The following is a 20,287-nucleotide window of genomic DNA, read 5'->3' as shown; positions in this document are numbered from 1 at the left end:
TTACCTACCTACAGTATGTATCCATCCATCTATCTATCCATCAGCATTGCAGCAGTAGTTTCAAATGTACAAAAGGTACTACTGAATCCCCACCCTTCCATTCCATTCCTTTCCAGTTTCCATTCAATGTATTTACCTGTCCTCAGGAACCCGCCGTCCTTCCTTACAGGGTGGCAAACACTTCAAGATTTCTTTGAAATATTTACACAAAGCGGCTTGGCATATTGGAATGCAAGAGAAGACCTTGGACAGAAACTTTGAATGTAGGATTTCAGTCCAGCCTTCTAGATTTGAGGGGACGGCCTTGCTGGGACTGAATTTAGGTGAAATGTTGAAGTCTGTTTCCACCCTTATGTACCTGTGCCTCAGTAACTCCAAATGAATAAATATCAGTATACTCTACTGTATTTCTTCATGATATTTGATCATGCACATGTTCTCCATCATACAGTATTTATGTCATTATTTTATGTTTAAAAGTATTTGATCTTTGTTTTTGTAGCAATGGTAGTGACATTACAGTATGCTGTAGGTGCAAATTGGACGTTACATACAGTATTCAACTGTCCATGTTATAATAACCGTCCCGTTTCTCTTTGTTGTGTTACCTTTCCTTTGTTGTTTGGCCTCTTCAATATGCTTTTGTCAGTGTACTGTATGTGTGGCTTGTTGTGGCTAGTGTTGTACCTTTGGTGTTTAATGGCAAGAATCCTCCTCAACGTCCACCAAAACACTAACTCATACCGTGAAATGACTGTTTGCTGATCTTTTAAGCAACTATCTGTAATCACTCTCACATCCCCTCATGGAGCACAATTTAAAGTTAAACTCACCCCTGCATTCTAAAAGTGAATAATACTTGAAAGACATTTTTGAAAATTATAAAAAAGGGAGACTTGTCTGGTTAAAGCTAGTAGCTAGTAAATTATGGCCAAATAGCATTTGGAATTTACGCTAAAAAGACAAAATAATTTAACTGTTGCTGGCCTGGCACTCTAGGTGCCAATTGAACGACTATAGCTCCAGGGTACTACTACTGGTAATGATTAATAACGAGTGAAGCTAATATGCTGCTAGCAGGCTAGCTACATACCGGTAATAACAGACTCTGCACTCTAGTGGCAGGCTAGCAGCTAATGGCAGCGGAAGCTAAGGTGGAGATAATGATAGTGGAAGGTAATGTACCTGACCTTGTATTTACACTGAGGAGCCTTTCATCAACAAGTAGACGGACAGAAAAGACAAACCAGACACAGGAGATGGGGGGAGCAGGGGGCAAAGAACAGCAAAGCAAGGAATGCACAATATAGAAAACGAAAGATTAGGAAAGAAGACAACTGGGGGCAGGGGAGGCTTTGGCAAGAACGTTTAGTGTGACATCTTGCTTACATCATTTTTGTCAAGCAAAATGTGAAGCATGAATTAGGCACGGGTCAGATGACAAAAAGACAGGAGGGAAGAAGAGAGGGCATGCTATGGGAAATCAGGGGGGAGGAGGAAGGACACAGGGGAGAAGAAGTGAAGAGGAGGGCACATTTAAGGGAAAGAAAGAGGTAACAAGTCCTATTTAAAGAAGGGGAGGGGAAGGATGTGTTTACTCAACAGATTAGTCACCGTTTATACCTCTCTGTTTTTGTCTGGTGAAGGAGGGACTGAGTGACTGACAGGCTGTGTGAAAGAGAAAAGGAGGGAGGGATGGAGAGGTAGAGAGATTGAATCAACCATTACCTCACTGTGTTTGTCAGGTGCAGGGAGGTACTGACTGGCAATGTGGAGAAATGTGGAGAGAGGACATTTTAGTAGTGTTTTCTGATTGGTATAGGACAGCGATTCCCAACCTGTGGGCCGTGAGGATATTGCACGTGGGCCTCCAAATAATTGGCAAAACACAAAGATTTTATTGATAATATAACAAACAAAAATGCATGTAAAGAAAAGTCATGGTATTTTTTGTTTTCATTGTGATACTGATAAATAGGAATTTTAAGTAATACTACATTATTCCTATGGCTGCCGTGTTTAGTGGTCAGATGGGTGGGTCGCCAACGCTTTCAAAGATTTTCAAGTGGGCCCTGAACCAGAAAAGGTTGGGAACCCATGGGCTATTCAGAAAGATAACGTGACGTCACACCATTGAAAGCAATGGCGGCAAACCTCACAAGATGGCGCTTGAACTCAATGGATGAGGGCCGCCATGTTGTGAGGTGCTGTACCTTCTTCATAGGAGAGTGAAAGCTAAGAGTAGATAGAGAGAAGGAGGTAGGAAGGGAGAAATACATGGGATAGAAAAAGAGAGAATATGGGACATGGGGTTTTAGGGTCTGCGAGTTAGGCTTTTAGCCCTTGTACTGTAGGTGTGACTGACTGTCAGTCTGACTGATGACTAAATACTTATTTCCTTCCAAGTATTACTCAGAAACTCAGGGGTTGGGGGGCATTTAGTATTTACATCAGTAATTACTGTTTTTACCTCCAGCTAACATCAAAGCGTAGCCATTGTGTCAGTCAGTCACTCGGGCACACTCACACACACACACACACACACACACACACACACACACACACACACACACACACACACACACACACACACACACACACACACACACACACACACACACACACACACACACACACACACACATATATATACAATACACACCAGGTGTTGGCTCGTGCCTTGGGGGGCGTGGTAATGATTACGTAGTCATGGTAATGATGAGCTCACCGTGATACCGCTACTGAGCTTCCAGGAACCACACGCTTGTTTGTTTATGACACGAGTTCAGGAGTTAAGCATTTAGAGTTAAGGGCCGTCCACACCAGCACTGATAACTACAATAATAATTGTAACGATAATAATGTGAGCATTCACACTGATGGATGATAATGTTCTGTAAACATGAACGAGAGTTTTGTGTGCCCTGTAAATTCGAACGGATATTGATTGACTCAGTTTCTATGGTTCATAATATTGCTCTGAAAGTGATTCCAATTTTATCGTTCGCCAATGTCGTTGTTCATTACAGTTGTGGTGTGTGGACTCTCCCCTCTGTTTCAGTTTGTACCATTTTTTAAATGACATATTTATAGTTATCGTTCTTGGTGTGGACAACCCTTAAGGTGTCAGGCACATGGTTACTGTGACTGGTGACCAGCAACAGCATGAATATCCTCAGTTCACTTTTGTTCTGAAACATGATTGTTGCTTCCAGGAACTGCTTTTATTGGGTCAATCTATGGCATTGGGTTGTGCTTTCAAATCAAAGCAAGGGAAGGAAGATGTTTATAGGCATCACTCCATCATTCATAAGCAAAGTCTTCAACCCTCTTCAGGTTATCCACCTCCATCCAAGATGGACATCATGGTCACCTGTGACCTGTGAATCTAGGCTAGGCCCTATAAGTGCCTGGTACACTGCCACCTCAAGGGTATCACATAGCCTCACTACAATTTGCTTATTGTTCAAACTGGATAGAGGAGTTTACATTAGTATGGAATAAGAGAGGGAAGGAGGGAGGTGAAAACAGAGGAGGAAGGAAAGATACAGAACAGAACGACACAAAGGTGACTAGATTCTGTCTGAAGAGCTCATGTGTCATATAGACATCAGTAGATATGTTTATTTTTGTACCATTTGTCCCTTTTCAGACATTTAATTACAAGACACTGAAATGAATCAGAAAGTCTGAGTTAAATCTTCATTTATCCAAATGAAAGACTTATCTTGAAAGGCAAGACAGTGGCATGAAACACCTGTGATGAAACAGCTGAAGTGAAGGCTTTTATGACATCATTCTTAATTTGTTGCTAATCAAAACATTTAATGACAAGATGCACATGTGACTCAGAAGCAACCAGGAAAGCTGTCTGTCGTACAGCTGCCTGCGTATGGTCTCCTACTTCAGTGGTTCTCAGACTTTGTCATGTCAAGGACCCCCAAATTAATATGTACCCCCATCTGAAAATATTCGTGCCATTCGTTAACTTGTTTCCAAAATATTCCAAAATGTCACATTTTTCAAGATTCTTTGAAAATAGCAGGTGTATAGGCTGTAAGCTCACATAGCCAATGTACAGTATATGGAGTTAAAGTTGTTAAACATTAACTGTTAGGCCTTTTGTGTGGCTCTTGGAATGTACTCTTATCCATAGCCAGGGTGGCATATGGTTGTTAGTGGTTAGCACTGTTGCCTCACAGAAAGAGGGTCCTGGGTTTGAGCCTGACTGGGACCTTTCTTTGTGGACTCCTGGCACTGGCCTGGAGCTGGTCCCCGGGCATTGCTCACTGGCTGACCATAGCCAGTGAGCAGCTCCTAATAGTGAGGATGGGTTAAAGGGATAGTTCACCCAAAAACATATTTTTTTCCTATCGATTAGTCACCCCATGGAGATTTCAATTCATGGATATTTTTTTGTTTTTGTTGCATTCCTAAGCCAATAATTTGATGACCAGCGGACCGGTAGGCAGCGGTTCCGGTAGGAGACACAAAGGAGACTCTTTGTGTCTCCTACTGGAACCGCTGCTGGTCAAGTTATTGGCTTAGGAATGCGACAAAAACAAAAAACATCCATGAATTCAAGTCTCCATGGGGTGACTAATTGAAAGAAAAAAAGTAATTTTGAGGGTGAACTATCCCTTTAAAAGCAGAGGAGGAATTTACTCACAGGGATCAATAAAGTATAACTAGCACCGCAATAACCGCAATGTATTCTTGTAGAGCCAGAGAATAGGATATCTCCGCCTAGCTCCGCCGCGGAGATCTCTGAAAGTCTGGCTACGTGAGACTATAATGCATATAATACATTTGTTGAACAGTATATAGTAGTAACCATGGTTAAAGACCCCCCTACCCACACCTCCTACCCTACTAACCTGCAGTAGTTGAGTTCCCTAATCTGAAAACCCAACTTGATTTTGTAAAGTAATCCCGAAGGCTTATCTAATAATGTAATAATTAGTATAATGTATTACTAAATCTACTGAGTTTACCTTACATTCCAAGGAGATGTTGGTACTTGAAATTCTCTTTCTAACCTTTTGCTATGTATAATTTTGAGGCATTTTTTTTATCTTGCTCTGACCCCAACTATAGGTCCTTAGCAAAACTCTTTATTTATTCTTCTCCAATTATTATTATTTCTTATTAATCTGTCATTGTCATTGTCACTGCAGTTCCATTTTATTTATTTGCTAATTTCTCTTCTTTGCAACTGATTCCAAACATACACACCTAAATGACTGCTTAGGGACAGCCATCTTTGTGGTTTTTCAAATGGAGCAAGCCTGATATTTCTTGCTCTCTTCTCCTGCAAACGTTTTTATCAGCTTGTATGACATTTTCCTCCTCTCCCACATTGGACTGTAGGATTTTAACCTGAAGGTAGAACCACATAATGGCATTGTGTTGGTGATGTTGATGTTATTATGATGATGACGATGATGATGATGGGGATGCAAAATAACATAACTGCTCTACCTTCTGAAAAGGACATGAGATTTCATCCTAATCTGATGTCTGCATACCTTGGCATGGCACTCGATTGGCAGGGAGAGAGAGAAGAAAGTTGTCTTTTTTTTTGTCATGTCACTGGCGCTGTCTTCCTACCCTGGCACTGGCTGGGTATTTTAACAGAACCGCTATAAAAGCACACATTTATGCATATCCATGAACTCAAAGTTATGGATTCATGGGATACAAATGCAGTAGAAATGTATTCCTACTGCATGATCCTGGATCCTACTGGTGCTGTGACAACCACACATTATTATTATTATAAATTAATACTTTGTGCACACTTATTTCCAAATATATTTGTCAACCTGGCATCCCTATTATGGGCATGTTATTATAGGCGACACATGTACACATGAGTACAGTTTAAACACAGTAAAATCCGTAGTGTAAATTTACCCTCAATGTTCCTTCTCTTTTGTAGAATTTGTATTCCCTCAGTGAGATTAACCACTTTCATCCTATACAAAGAAACAAGCTCACAACACACCGTGATGCGATGCGACACGTTGTGAGTTTGTAGATCGGCTATTTTCAAATAGCCAGAGTATAAAATGGGGCTTAAGTGGTTAAGAGAGTGTGTTAAACAACAGCTTACAAAGCTTGAGCAAACAGAACAAACAACAGAGCCTCCAGTTTCCAAATGGCCACAAGATCACTTTACTAAACACACACACACACACACACACACACACACACACACACACACACACACACACACACACACACACACACACACACACACACACACACACACACACACGCACACACACACACACACACACACACACACACACACGCACACACAATGTAGAGGAGGAAGAGAGGATAGGAATGAGAAAGGGGTTACATAAACAGAGAGAGGTGAGCTCTGAGAAAAGTTGACTGAGAGATTGAACCAAAAAGAAAGAAAACAGAGTTCCAATTAAGGCGTCACCTGAGATTCTGTTCCGTTGATGGAAAAAGGTGTAATCGACTCACATTCTCTGCATTTCTGCTGTGGGTTTTTTGCCGCTGTTTGCCGTTTGAGGTGTTGTCGATGTTTGTTGATGTGGCTTTTGCTGATCAGAAATGCATGATATGTGGTGAATTTAACACTTGTCTGTCTCAGCTTAGTGTGTATCTGTGCCATTGCTGCACTACTCATATCCTCTTTCCCACATCTGTCTCTAATTCCTATACTCCGCTAGATGAGATATTCTTTCTTTCTGATGTCGCTTGACGAAATCACTGTTTTCCAACTGAAAAACGTGTTGCATCATGTTTTCAGTTGAACATCAGTTATTTTCGTCATTTCTTTCTCTGCGTTTTCCTCTCTCTCTGTCTCTTTCTCTTTGTCTTTCATCTTCCGTCTGTGCTTCAGTGTCTATAGGCATGTCTCTGTGTGTTGTTGTACTGTATGTTTGTGTGTTGTGTGTTGTGTCTCTTTGTGCACATCTGTCTGTTATACCTCCTGTATCCGTACCACACAAGTCTGGTGTTCACTCTGCTGCCGCAGCACTCCCAACAACACCAGTCTGCGCAGCATGGAGAGACATCTCTGAGAGATTATCATCATAATCAATTAATCATATAACAGATCCAAAGATCTGGTCTAAGTTAAAACTCATTCTAAAAAGTTGTCCCAAAGTAGTTTTAAGTAAATTTGTTAAACTACTAATTGATTAATCTAATTAGTAGTTTGCAGAAGGCCAAGAAAGGTGATGTTATAGTTATTTTCTGGACATCTCTTCTTTGATTGGGAGGTGAGCAGCTCAAGAACCAAGTGTCCACTGGAAATAGGGGAGTAATCATAAAACATCCCATTGGGTGTAAGAAGCTATTGGCCAAATTAATAGTTTGTGACTTTCCAGATCTAAGTAAAATTCCACTGCTGCCTAGACTGGTACCGTTGATGTCACAATGGCCACTGACTATTAATCCGAGCTGACCGGTTGACTCTTTAATCGACAGCTTGCCGTTGCCGTCCTCGATGCACATTCTGCACACGTGCGATTGATAAATCTGCTTCCTGGCTGGCTTGGCACGTGACTGCCATGATGGATTGATCATGTATTCCTCCCAGTCACTCCAATCACTGTGCTTGCTACCTACCTGTCAGTTTCTGATTGTCTCTCTCTATCTCTTCCTCCTCACGATTCAATGTTATGACCAATCCCAGCGTGCTGATGAGAACATGATGATTGACACCACCCTATTGGTCCACTTCTTTGGGAAGAAAGGGAAGGCAGAGCTCACCTTTGATGACTTCTACAGGTACTTTTGGCCTTCATTATAATGTGTGATCCTTTTTTTCCCGCAGGGCCGCAGTTTGATGCATTAGGCCACCGACCCCATTGACTAAAAAATGTGTATCTTTCTGACCCCAATCAACACTTTAAAATCCTCTGTGTTCATTTAACCCGTAAGGGTCCATTTGGTCGTCTCTGGACCCCACGTTGAGAACCAGTGGAATAGATGATACAATGTCTGCCTCAGTCAATCTCAGTCAGTACCGTTAAAATGGAACTAAACGGCATGGTTTTGCTAATTGGCTGTTCCAGAGCCCAAGCTACTGTACATTGGTTGTAGCTCAGGCCAGGATCCAACAACTTAGAACAAAAAAATCTGGACCTGAATCACTAGACAGCACTACCTAATTTGCAGCTGCGGGGGAAAAAAATACTTTGGGGGTTGAGTTACACTAAAATCCCATGAATGCTGAAAATACATCCTTAGTTTGTGTTTTGCAGATCTACTTCAACTAAATGATTTATCATTCATTCTTCTCAATTAGGTTCATGGATAACCTCCAGACAGAAGTGTTGGAAATAGAGTTTCTAACCTATTCTAAAGGAATGACCACCATCAGCGAGGAGGACTTTGCCAGGATCCTCCTGCGTTTCACCAATGTGGAGAACATCAACGCCTACCTGGAGAATGTCCGCCAGTGCATACCGGATGAGAAGGTATACATGCACAAATGTATAATGCACAAGTGCACTGTCCGGGGTGCTCATGTGGTGCAGGGGTTAAGTCTAGGGGTTCAGATCCACTGCAGTGAACCCGGCTTGGCCGAGCATATACGAACACAATTGGGGGTGTGAGTGGGGGGGGGGGGGGAGTCTGGCGGGGAGAGTGCAGTGGCGACTCCTACAGGCTCGGGTGGGGGGCTGTTGAATGGGAGAAGTAGGACGGAGGTTAAGCTCTTCACGAGTCCCCCGAAGAGACAATCAAATTAGATTGCATGTTATCACCTCAGTGAAGAAGGAATCCATTATCTTTTCTACAATTATCTATTACCACTTTTAGTTTGATCCTTCTCAGCGCTGCACAAATAGTTAAAAGAAAAGTACAGAATAATGGCAAATGTCTATGGTCTTCAGTGTTAATTGATCCATTTGTAATTCCGGTTAACCAAATCATCTCAGAGTTAAATTAACATGCATGTGCAGATTTGAACAGGATGACAAGGTTCAGCCTTACAGCGTGGTGAGGAAGCGACATCCCCTCTCCTAACCCTCACCATTCATCCACTTATCCCTTCTATACTGTTCCAGTTCCCGTAACCCCCCCATCCCCATTCCCATCCCTACAGCCCCTAGCCATCTCCAGTGTCAGGTGTTCCCCACCACTGGCTCTGCCCCAGGCTGTTGTGGCTCTCTACACCTCAACGCTCCACTGAACACACACACACACACACACACACACACACACACACACACACACACACACACACACACACACACACACACACACACACACACACACACACACACACACACACACACACACACACACACACACACACACACAAAATTCATTGGAATTCATCCAAATTTTGTCACCAATGCTGTCCACAAACGCAAATTCAGGCAAATACCTGCATATGAATGTATACACTCAAATGCATTTACACACAAACAAGGAATATCTCTGTCTTTTTTTACACACACTTATGCAGACACAAATGCACTCAACTCCTGCACCAGGAGCTGCGAATGTGTTCAATTTGAGCTGCCTCGTAAAGTACTGCCTGATTTTTGGGAGACAAGCTGAAGAGTGCAGTATTCTTTACATGTGTATTTGCTGAAGTAGATACAGCTCAACACGTGTACCAACTGTAGAATCACACTGACTGAAAATAATGGCACGAGTTAATGAGATAAAATTCCCATCGCTGCTGAGGATAACATCCATCCCTATTGTCTCAATAATGTTACTAAAACCTTTAAATATATATATATTTAAATAATTAAATAATAATTGTGAACAAACCCAAGGTTTGTTCTCATTAACCACTTAAGCCCTGTATACTTGCTTCTATACAATGATAGCAAAAATAGCCGATCTATAAATTCTGTTGCAACTTCTGCTAACTCAGCTTACAGTAAGTTAGTCAGAGAGGGGGAAATGACTGAGTAAAGTCTAATTTAAACTTTGTCGCATAATGGTGTCGCTTGCCGAAAATAGGGCATTAACGCGAGTCGCTACACATCAGATTGTTAGCTTGAAAAACAGTTATTTTCTGCAAACGATACCATTGTGCGACAAATCATAAATTAGGCTTAATGCTCTCCTCTCTTTCGACAGCTACCATCAAGGAGCCTTTTAGTAAGGTACGTAACCCACACTTGGTCTAGTGTAACTTCTCAACGGCTAACACTATCAAGTTCTAGATGATAATATTATTTGTAAGTGTATGAATTGAAAGTAGGGTGGTGTTGAAGAGAAGAGTGCATACTCAGCAGAAAAGCAGTTTACCAATCGATGGTTCTACTGATCAGCTGCCTCGGTGCAAAACTGTTTGATCTGCTGTAATTGCAGATCAATGCAGAAGATTCATGTTTCAACCCACACATCAATAAACTTTTCACTTACTATAACCTTCAAAACTTTGCACTCACTGTGGAAATCAGTGAGCACAATGTGCGTGTGCGCACGCACACACACACACACACACACACACACACACACACACACACACACACACACACACACACACACACACACACACACACACACACACATGCATGCCTTCACTATCTATATTTTGCACATAGACAGTGCATTTTAAAGTTTTATGCTGTTTTACAAAAATATATTGTATTTTGTTATACAATTTGTTTCTTACAACATTTAAAAACATTTTCTCTCTGCATGTTCTGAGAATGTTTCAGCTGCAATGATAAATGACCTGTTCTGGCTGCTGGGGTAATTTTCAGTGAAGGCACTTAAAAAAAAAGAAAAAGCTTTTTCCACACTGCGAGAATAGCTTTATCCAAACATGCTAAAGCCCTTCATGACTCCTGACTGTGGAAAAGCTTCATTAGGGCGCGCTCCCACCGCACTTTTATTTCACCTCTGGGGTGGAATCTGCCAATGCTTTGTCAATGCAAATGCGTGGATTCACGGTCTTGCGCATTTTTTTCAAGAATCCACGCATTTGCATTGACAAAGCATTGGCAGATTCCACCCCAGAGGTAATATAAAAGTGCAGTGGGAGCGTGCCCTTATGCCTTTTTTTTTTTTTTTTTTTTTAAACCTTCACCTGCAGGATGAAGCCTTTGCCACATAACTGGAACCAATGCTGGTGTAACTAGAGATTAGCCTAGAAAGCTATATTTTTATATTGATAAACAAATAAAAATAAATATTCATAGCCATACGTACTTCCGGCTTTTAATGCAGTACGGCGTACGCTAAAACATGGGAGAAAATGTTCTCTCCCTGGGATGGGATTATTACAAGAAGCCCGACTGTTACATCGCTGAAATTAGACAGACACAAATAAACCACTTTTCAAATTTCATTTATTTTGATTTTGTTTGGTAGAAGGGACATCACAGAACCAATTTAGTTTAAAAATATATTTTTTCAAGACATAGGCCCTTTACGACAACAAGGGCAGCTTTCAGCTTTTCATGGACTTAAGCCACAATAAGAGCAATACAGTGACATCTCTGTCAATCAGTTTTTGTCAGTCAAGCACCCCTTTGTATCCACTAAAGATTTAAAGACTTAAATCATGCTTTACTTAAAATATAAATAAAGCATGTATGGAAAGCACAATTTCCATGCTCACCATCATAGTGTGAAAATGCCGTTCTTATGATCATACACTATTATGTTAAAAGAAATAAAAGAAGGAAAAGTACACAAAAACTAAATTGTGATCACAATAACATTGTGACATCGTTTTTTGTGTTTCTTTTTAGCAAGAAAATATTATTTTCTTGCTATAGGGCCCAGCACTGCTGACCACACCGTATCAACCGTGTGAATGTGGTTTTCATTAAATCAAACCTGAGAGAGTGGCCTTATGGCAGCAAGGTTTTCTTGTGTCAACATGTAGTGCTTGCAGTTACATTGTCTCTATGCCTTCCTTCCCCTCTCTACATGCTGTGCAAGAAGCAGGTTGGTGTTATATACATCCGACCACTAGCAGCAGGGCTATCTATCTATCTATCTATCTATCTATCTATCTATCTATCTATCTATTAGGGGTGTAACGATACATTTTAACAACGATTCGATACGTATCACGATACTTGGTTGTCGATACGATACATGAACGATACAGGTTAATTTAGAACGATACGATATGTTTCGATTCAGTGATTTAGTCGATATGATACATGAACGATACAGGACAGGTTAATTTAGAACGATACGATTCGATTCAATGACTTAAAATCGATATAGTAACTATTTATTAACCGAAAAATTCTGTGTGAAAAATAAATACCTGGATACTGGATATAAACCCCTTTTTCTCTTTTTTTCTTCTTAAAAGTACTTAGTATTGATATAATTGATTATTTGCATTGCAGAACGATTCGATACGATTATTTGCATTGCAAAACGATTCGATACGATACAAAGTCAAACGATACGATATTTAGCTGTTTGCATATCGATATACACCACAGTAAAGAACCTGGGGGTGATTATCGATTCTGAATTGAATTTCAATACACACATTAATCATGTCACCAAGATTGCTTTCTTTCATCTTAGAAATATTGCACGAATTAGAGATTATCTGTCGTTAGACGATGCAAAAACGCTGATCCACGCTTTTGTTTTCTCTCGGCTTGATTACTGCAACGCACTCTACTCTGGCCTGCCAAAGAAAACAACTGACAGATTACAACTTGTTCAAAATGCGGCAGCCAGAATTTTAACTAAAACCAGGATGAGAGAACATATCACTCCAGTTCTAGCTTCACTACACTGGCTCCCGGTTGTTTTTAGGATTGATTTTAAAATTCTTTTAATAGTTTATAAAGCTCTAAATGGTCTGGCACCTTCCTACCTCTCCGACTGCCTAGAGAGATATGTTCCAAACCGGGCCCTCAGGTCTTCAAGTGCTGACCTGCTCGAGGTGCCTACAATGACATATAAAAAATACGGTGAAGCAGCATTCTGCTTTTACGGACCGACAGTGTGGAATAAACTCCCACTACACTTAAGACAGGCAGCCTCTGTCGATAGCTTTAAAGCACAGCTCAAGACCTATTACTTCACTCTTGCTTTTAGCTGATTCTTTGGTTGATTTTTAATTCCTCACTGTATTCCCTATTTTAATGTTGTTTTATGCCTTTGCTTTTGTTTTGTGTGAGTGGAAGAGAAAGTCACGGTAGTTAAAAGACAAGAGTCTGATAACTCCATCCGGAGGATTTAGTGAATTATCCTCTGGGGCACGTCGACACGTGGTGGACCCTCCAGGGCAGATCCTTTTGTCTATGTTTATTCTATATATCTTGTATAACCCCGATATCATTCTCAGGGGTGTACGGTGTGTGGTTTGGATGTGATAAGTTAGCAGATCCCCTGGGCTAGTCCACACGTGGTAAACGTGGTGAAAATATATTACTAAGGTGTAATATTACTAAGTGAAAATATATTACTAAGGTGTAATATTGACAATTGTGTGAAGATATATTACTAAGGTACACAAGGTACACATGTAATATTGGCAATTGTGTGTGTTGTAGTTGTGTTGTGGCGAGGGCCACTGCATTTTACTGCATTTTACTGCTTTTATTTTATTTTATTTTATTTTTAGCACGTCGACACGTTGTGGACCCTCCAGGGCAGATCCTTTTGTCTATGTTTATTCTATATATCTTGTATAACCCCGATATCATTCTCAGGGGTGTACGGTGTGTGGTTTGGATGTGATAAGTTAGCAGATCCCCTGGGCTAGTCCACACGTGGTAAACATGGTGAAAATATATTACTAAGGTGTAATATTACTAAGTGAAAATATATTACTAAGGTGTAATATTGACAATTGTGTGAAGATATATTACTAAGGTACACAAGGTACACATGTAATATTGGCAATTGTGTGAAGTGTGGATATTTCTTTAGCTGTGTTGTAGAGGACAGTGGTCACTACATTTAAGTTATATCCATTTGTGTTGTAGTTGTGTAGTGGCGAGGGCCACTGCATTTTACTGCATTTTACTGCTTTTATTTTATTTTATTTTATTTTTGTTTGCTTTATTGTTAAATTGGTTCTAACTGTAATTGTATCCTTGCTCTGTAAAGCACTTTGAGCTGCATTTCATGTCATGAAAGGTGCTATACAAATAAAGTTTATTATTATTATTATAGTAGATCGTTGAAAATTCAAAACGATTTTTCGATGCAGTTACTATATCGTTACACCTCTACTATCTATCTATCTATCTATCTATCTATCTATCTATCTATCTATCTATCTATCTATCTATCTATCTATCTATCTATCTATCTATCTATCTATCTAATGTGTTATCTACTGTAGCCTTTATCTATTACACAGTGCATGAGATGGTGTCAGCAGTGTCCTTCCAGCTCCCACAAACGATGCATCTTCACAGGCCATTAGCATCTCAATTTTCTGAAAGCATATTGCATCCAGAAAAAGTCACTTCTCAAACAGTCAGGCACTGTTACATCACTGAATTGTGTGTTACTGTATATTGTGGAGTAAAGCACTGCTGTAAGGCTGCTGCTGCTTAGAAAGCACAATATCATGCATATACAACTGCACCATTAATGGAAGTGTTGTGTCATTAAAGGTAGTGTAAGTGATGTGTTTTTGTTCAAATCAGTGTTAAATAGCTCTATATTCTGATAATAATTATAGCTATAGGTCGGGATACACATTTTATCCAATCGGGAGAGAGAACTCATACAGGATACAGGATAGTTTTGGAATTGGAAAGATATTGACAGAATTGAAACTGGAACACTATAAAATTGAAGCTGATGAATGGGTACTCTCTCCTGATTGGCTTAAATTGGCAACCCACCTGAAAATTTATTTTCTGTTTATTGCAGAGCTGGAGAGACAGGGAGACCCCTGTCACTGAACAATAGAAATGATTACTATCCGAATATAGAACCTTAACCTTTTAACAGCAAAATAAATAAAATAAAATAAAAACATTTAGTTATTAACCAAAAGATATAACTTATCCTACCTTTAATTGTGTCATTTCATGGGATGCATCATTCAGTATTGGATGACGACATGTGATTCTGGGTCTTGACCGGTGATCTGTGTTGCACAGCTGATCGTGCTTCAAACAGTGGGTGTTTATACAGGTTTTTGTATCATTCTCGATTTTGCGAGATGCTCCATCTCAAGGTATTATTCCTAATAAAGAATTACAATCATCATCTTGACTCATCCCAGGGACACTGTGGGACTCTGAGACACAGAGGCTTTGGACACTGATTCTTGGCTGATTAGCTGAGTTCTGGTCTCTCCTGGTCGTTTCAGGGAATCACTTTCGATGAGTTCCGAACCTTCTTCCAGTTTCTCAACAACCTGGAGGACTTTGCCATTGCTATGCAGATGTACAACTTTGCTGCCCGCTCCATTGGACAAGGTATGGAGGGGATTATTAATTATTATTAATTATGAAATGGCTCTTCATCTCTGTGTGTTTGTGTTGTGCGTGTGCGTGTGTGTGTCATCATCACTCCATGAGGACTTTTGTATCACTCTCAATTACAATTTACAATTGAGGTTTTTAGCAGACGCTCTTAACCAGAGCGACTTACCATAAGCAAGGTAAATAAATACATAGAATGCAGAGAGAACAGCATAGTGCGTCAAGAAACTAGGATACCAGGTAAACCATGAACCTAGCATCTGTGTCTCTTGTGTTTATGTCCATTCCTCAACCCCGGTTTCTGTCTTTCTTTCATTTGTGAATACAAAAAAGACACATATTTACAGATTAGCTTCTGTCCCCCTCTCTCTGGCCTTCCGTATTGTATTTTATATTAACTGCTATTCTGTGTTCTCTCCTCCCGGCTGCACCAGATGAGTTTGCACGGGCGGTGTACGTGGCCACAGGTTTGAAACTCACACATCACCTAGTCAACACCGTATTCAAGATCTTTGATGAGGACCATGACGGCCAGTTGTCTTATAAAGAGTTCATAGGTATCATGAAGGACCGTCTGCACAGAGGAGGAAGGGTCAGTGCTCATTTAAACGTTTGTTTTTTCGACTAAAAAAGGTGTCAATTTCCGTCAACACATTTGTGTGTGCATATTCATTCGTATGGGCATGCATGCGCGTATGAGTGAGTGAGTGAGTGAGTGAGAGAGAGAGAGAGAGAGAGAGAGACAGAGAGACAGTCAGTATACTGTAGCGATACCATAAAATTATTTAAAATTGTTTTTAATGTGGGGAAAAGACCCTGAGAATGATACAGAATGACCACCTAGCTAGTAGATGCAGTGTTCAGTCACCCAGGTAGGTAGCAGTGGTGGAAGAAGTACTGACATTTTTCACTTAAGTAAAAGTATCAATACCACAATGTAGAAATACTCTATTACAAGTAAAAGTCCGGTGTTCAAAATTTACTTGAGTAAGAGTACAAAAGTATTGGCATCAAAATATCCATCGTACTCAATTTATCAGTAGGCCTGGTTCATAGAATACATACAATTCCATGCATTATTATACAATTACATATTGGTAGAAAACTAGGGGGGGGGGGCAGAGGATGCTACTACCAAGGCGTTCAAGCAGTTCAATTAAGCTCAATTGTATTTTAATGTCAGCCATTCTTTTAGTTTAGTTTTGAGTTGGGGTAGGGAGTCGAGCTCTTTAATCGGTTTTGGTAGTAGGGCATTCCACATTTTGGTAGCAGCATGGTAGAATGCATTTTTCCCCATGTTTGAGCCGAAGTAGCTGAATGCTGGTACAGCATTCCACAGTGCCAGCATGAGGAGGTTACATTGAATAATCATAGTGGAATCAGATGTAACTTTGCTGCTCCCTAGTGGTACACAAATATACAGCAATAGAAAGTACAAATAATTTTACGATTTGTATTTTCAAATGTATTTCCAAATAGAATACATGATGGTATTTTGGATTTAACAAAGATTATTTCACTGAAATAAAATCATTTTTGAAATGTCGAGGACAGCCTGAGTATCTCAGATTAGGATTATCCTAATCTGGGACAGTTGATTCAGACTCACACAGCATGAAGTTGTATGTCCTTGACATGCTGAATACACCACAACCATCTTGGATCAGGTCAAGCAGCTCTTCACCATGAGTTTATCTTCATCACAGAATGCTAAGTGTTCTGGCTCTGTTTTCGGTTTAGTCTTGGCTTCACATTCTTGGCTTATTAACCAATGTTTTCTCCCTTTATGTTCCCTCTCTCCTCCCCTCTCTAACTCTCCTTCCATGTGCAATTGTGCATCTACCATATATCTACACCTTTCCTCTCTATTTCATTCCTCAATCCCTTTTTCCTCAATTCTAATTCTATATACTCATAAATCTTCCCCTTATCTGTTCATGCCCCTGCTCCTCGCCTGATCTGTTCCTCTCTGTCTCCCTCTGCACTTCCTCCTATCTCTGGTTCTACCCCATCTCTCATTCTGTCTGTCTGTCTGTCTGTCTGTCTGTCTGTCTGTCTGTCTGTCTGTCTGTCTGTCTGTCTGTCTGTCTGTCTGTCTGTCTGTCTGTCTGTCTGTCTGTCTGTCTGTCTGTCTGTCTGTCTGTCTGTCTGTCTGTCTGTCTGTCCCTCTCTCATGCTGCATTTCTTTGCATGCTGGCCCTGTCTCTCCTCCCCTCTGTCCACAATGTTGTCCTCCGGCCTCTCAGGGCTACAAGGCTGTGGAGCGCTTCACTTCCTTTAGGTCCTGCCTGAAGAAGGAGCTGGCTAGCAGATAAGTACAAACATGAACAACACCAGCAGCGGTTCCGGTAGGAGACACAAAGAGTCTCCTTTGTGTCTCCTACCGGAACCGCTGCCTACCGGTCCTCAAATTATTTGCTTAGGAATGCGACAAAAACAAAAACAAATCCATGAATTCAAGTCTCTATGGGGTGACTAATTGATAGAAAAAAAGGTATTTATTTGGGTGAACTATCCCTTTAAGCCACCTTTTTTCAATTTGGTGTGAATAATGATCGCATAAAAGAACAGGAGAATGAGACATTAGAGTTGAGGAGTGAGGTACACAAATGTTGTCCCAGGACCTCTGTAAATTAAGTTTATTGGTTCCCAGCATAACTTTGCTTGTCTTTGCTCTCTGTTTACCAGGTGAACGAGCGCCACCATGCCTCCTTCTCCGGCTGTGTTCGCACTGAGGCTGGGAGACATGTCCGCAAGCTCTGGAGAAGGTTCAAGGAGTAGGCCTAGAGAACCGGAAGAGAGAGACAACAGCAGTGGAGATGGAGAGCCAGGGGTGATGATGATCAAGGATGATGATGGAAAAAGAAGAAGCAGAATGGAAAGGGATGGGGAAATTAAGTCTGATGAAGTGTAAACTTGGACTATTTACTAGTCCTCAGCCCTGGCCAGAGCCCTCTGTTTTCAAGAACCAAGCCCCTTAAATTCACAGCTACAAGCATGATCATTCCAGCTGACTGATGTTTACTATGCTGATAATTAGTAACAACATCATCTTATAGTTTATGTTTGTTTCACTAGTCATCATAGTCTAATTCAGTTTCACCCTGTACTTAAGCTCACGTGACATACTGTGCATTCTTTTCAGAATATAATACAATAACTTGGAAATGGACTTTGCAATCCTCACCACCTTGTTTACTTCAGCCACAGGACAGGTCCATAACACAAACTAAAACCAATGCAAATACCATATCAGTGAAACATGTTTAAAATAATATCTATATTTAAACAGATGTACCGGTATGTATAAACTCTGTGAATCTGGTTATTTGGAAAATATTTTGTTTGTCTTTCAAGACGTGATCTTCACATTATCTTAATCATCTCAGACATTTATTTTGTATCACTGCAATTTACTCTGTACAGTTTTGTAAAGATGTCAGGTTATATGAACTTAAAACTGCTTGTTTGGTCGTGGCAGATTACATTGGCACATTACATTATACCAAATTTTATAAATTTTTCATACTATTGCGGGGAGAGCAATAATAGAGAAAGCGGGAGGGAGGGAAAGACAGAGAGAAAGGGAAAGGGAAACATGTAAATATGTTTTATAATTTCAATATTTTTTATAATAAGATGGAATCCTTAATATCTTATCTCTGTTTTGTGTGTGAGTGTTTGTTTGACATTGTTAGTTGCATGAGAGAATCTGAATGACATGAATCTTCTATTCCGCCTTCCGTGGCAACCAAATTGTTTTTCAGCACTGGATTGAGACAACTACAATTCTTTTATTTGTGTATTAATACCTAAAAACTATAGTTGATAATCCTACAACACTACAATATATTATAATATATAATGGAATATATAATGTATAGTGTTGTTTACACTATTATATGTAATTATATTATATACAGGATGAAATCTTTTTTTATAAGCTACCTCAAAACTGGTTCAAGCTTATATTAAAGTATTTACTGAACATGGGCAAAGGTGGCAGTCCTGAAGTTTAATCACAAACAATCAAAATGATTATTGACAGTATTATTTTGATGGGAAAATAACTTGTTTTCTCATCACTAAGCTGTATAGCCTATATGACATATGTAATGAATGACAATAAGGTAATTAGTCTTCATAAAAAGATACATTTCAAACTGTTGTAATGATTGTGTGTGTGTGTGAGTGAATAGACTGCTTTGGGGTTGTAGTGAATGGTAATGGGAATACATTTGATCACTATCCTGTTAACAAGCATGAACCCTAGCGAGCCTATTCTGGCCTGGGCGTGTCATAATTGGCAAAAATTCTGCGCAAATCAGCGAACATTCCACAAAAATAACAGATCTACAAGCTCACAACAGGAGCTCACAACAGGAGACGATTGACAAGCTGTGAGCTTGTCAATCGTCTATTTTTGTTGAAGGGATTTGGTTTAGAGGGAAAACATTTGCCGGCCAAGGATAGACGCCTGGGGGACACCAAGGAAGTATAGGGTTTAGTGGTTAAGTGACTCTTTTTACTTTGTACATTATAATGTTTATTTTGCACTCATGTGGAATTATGTAAAGCAATACCAATGCATGAATAAACTAATTTGGAAAACTTGAAATGTTTTGGTGCTGATGTGACCATGTACAGTGCATGTAGCTAAAAGGGGTTGTTGTTGTCAGGGCATTTGCCCCTAGCCTCGCGTAGCCAGACTATATCACTGCGTGGATATGAGTCTGGTGCTTCCATGAGGAAGGTTTTTTTCCCAAGGGGCAGTGGTCCCAGGCTAATTTGCCCCTAGTCAAAAAATCCTATACAAATGACAAATGAAACCGGTTTACAATTTACAATTTAGGCATTTAGCAGATGCTCTTAATCCAGAGCGATTTACAGTAATC

The 20,287-nt window shown here is 40.1% G+C and overlaps 1 protein-coding gene across 5 annotated transcripts in view; it reads left to right on the top strand.

Annotated features, from left to right (window-relative positions):
- The window catches only part of micu3a (mitochondrial calcium uptake family, member 3a), a gene marked incomplete at its 3' end in the record, with an annotated part of 55,525 nt that extends 35,522 nt beyond the window's left edge, over positions 1–20,003 (top strand). For 3 of the 5 annotated variants that reach the window (XM_080456383.1, XM_080456382.1, XM_080456380.1), the window contains 5 exons: positions 7,679–7,773; positions 8,294–8,465; positions 15,278–15,386; positions 15,827–15,984; positions 18,081–20,003. In XM_080456383.1, the coding sequence (XP_080312509.1) occupies positions 7,679–7,773; positions 8,294–8,465; positions 15,278–15,386; positions 15,827–15,984; positions 18,081–18,173 (627 nt within the window). Of the gene's footprint in view, positions 1–7,678; positions 7,774–8,293; positions 8,466–15,277; positions 15,387–15,826; positions 15,985–17,638; positions 17,708–18,077 lie in introns of those variants that run through there. The other 2 variants (XM_080456381.1, XM_080456384.1) reach the window with 2 other exon arrangements.
- Between the last annotated feature and the right edge of the window lie 284 nt (positions 20,004–20,287).

The sequence above is a fragment of the Gymnoscopelus braueri genome (assembly GCF_963280865.1).
Source record: "Gymnoscopelus braueri genome assembly, chromosome: 2".
NCBI lineage: Eukaryota > Metazoa > Chordata > Actinopteri > Myctophiformes > Myctophidae > Gymnoscopelus > Gymnoscopelus braueri.
Note: the sequence above shows the minus strand (reverse complement) of the source record. Positions and strands in the feature narration are given on the sequence as shown.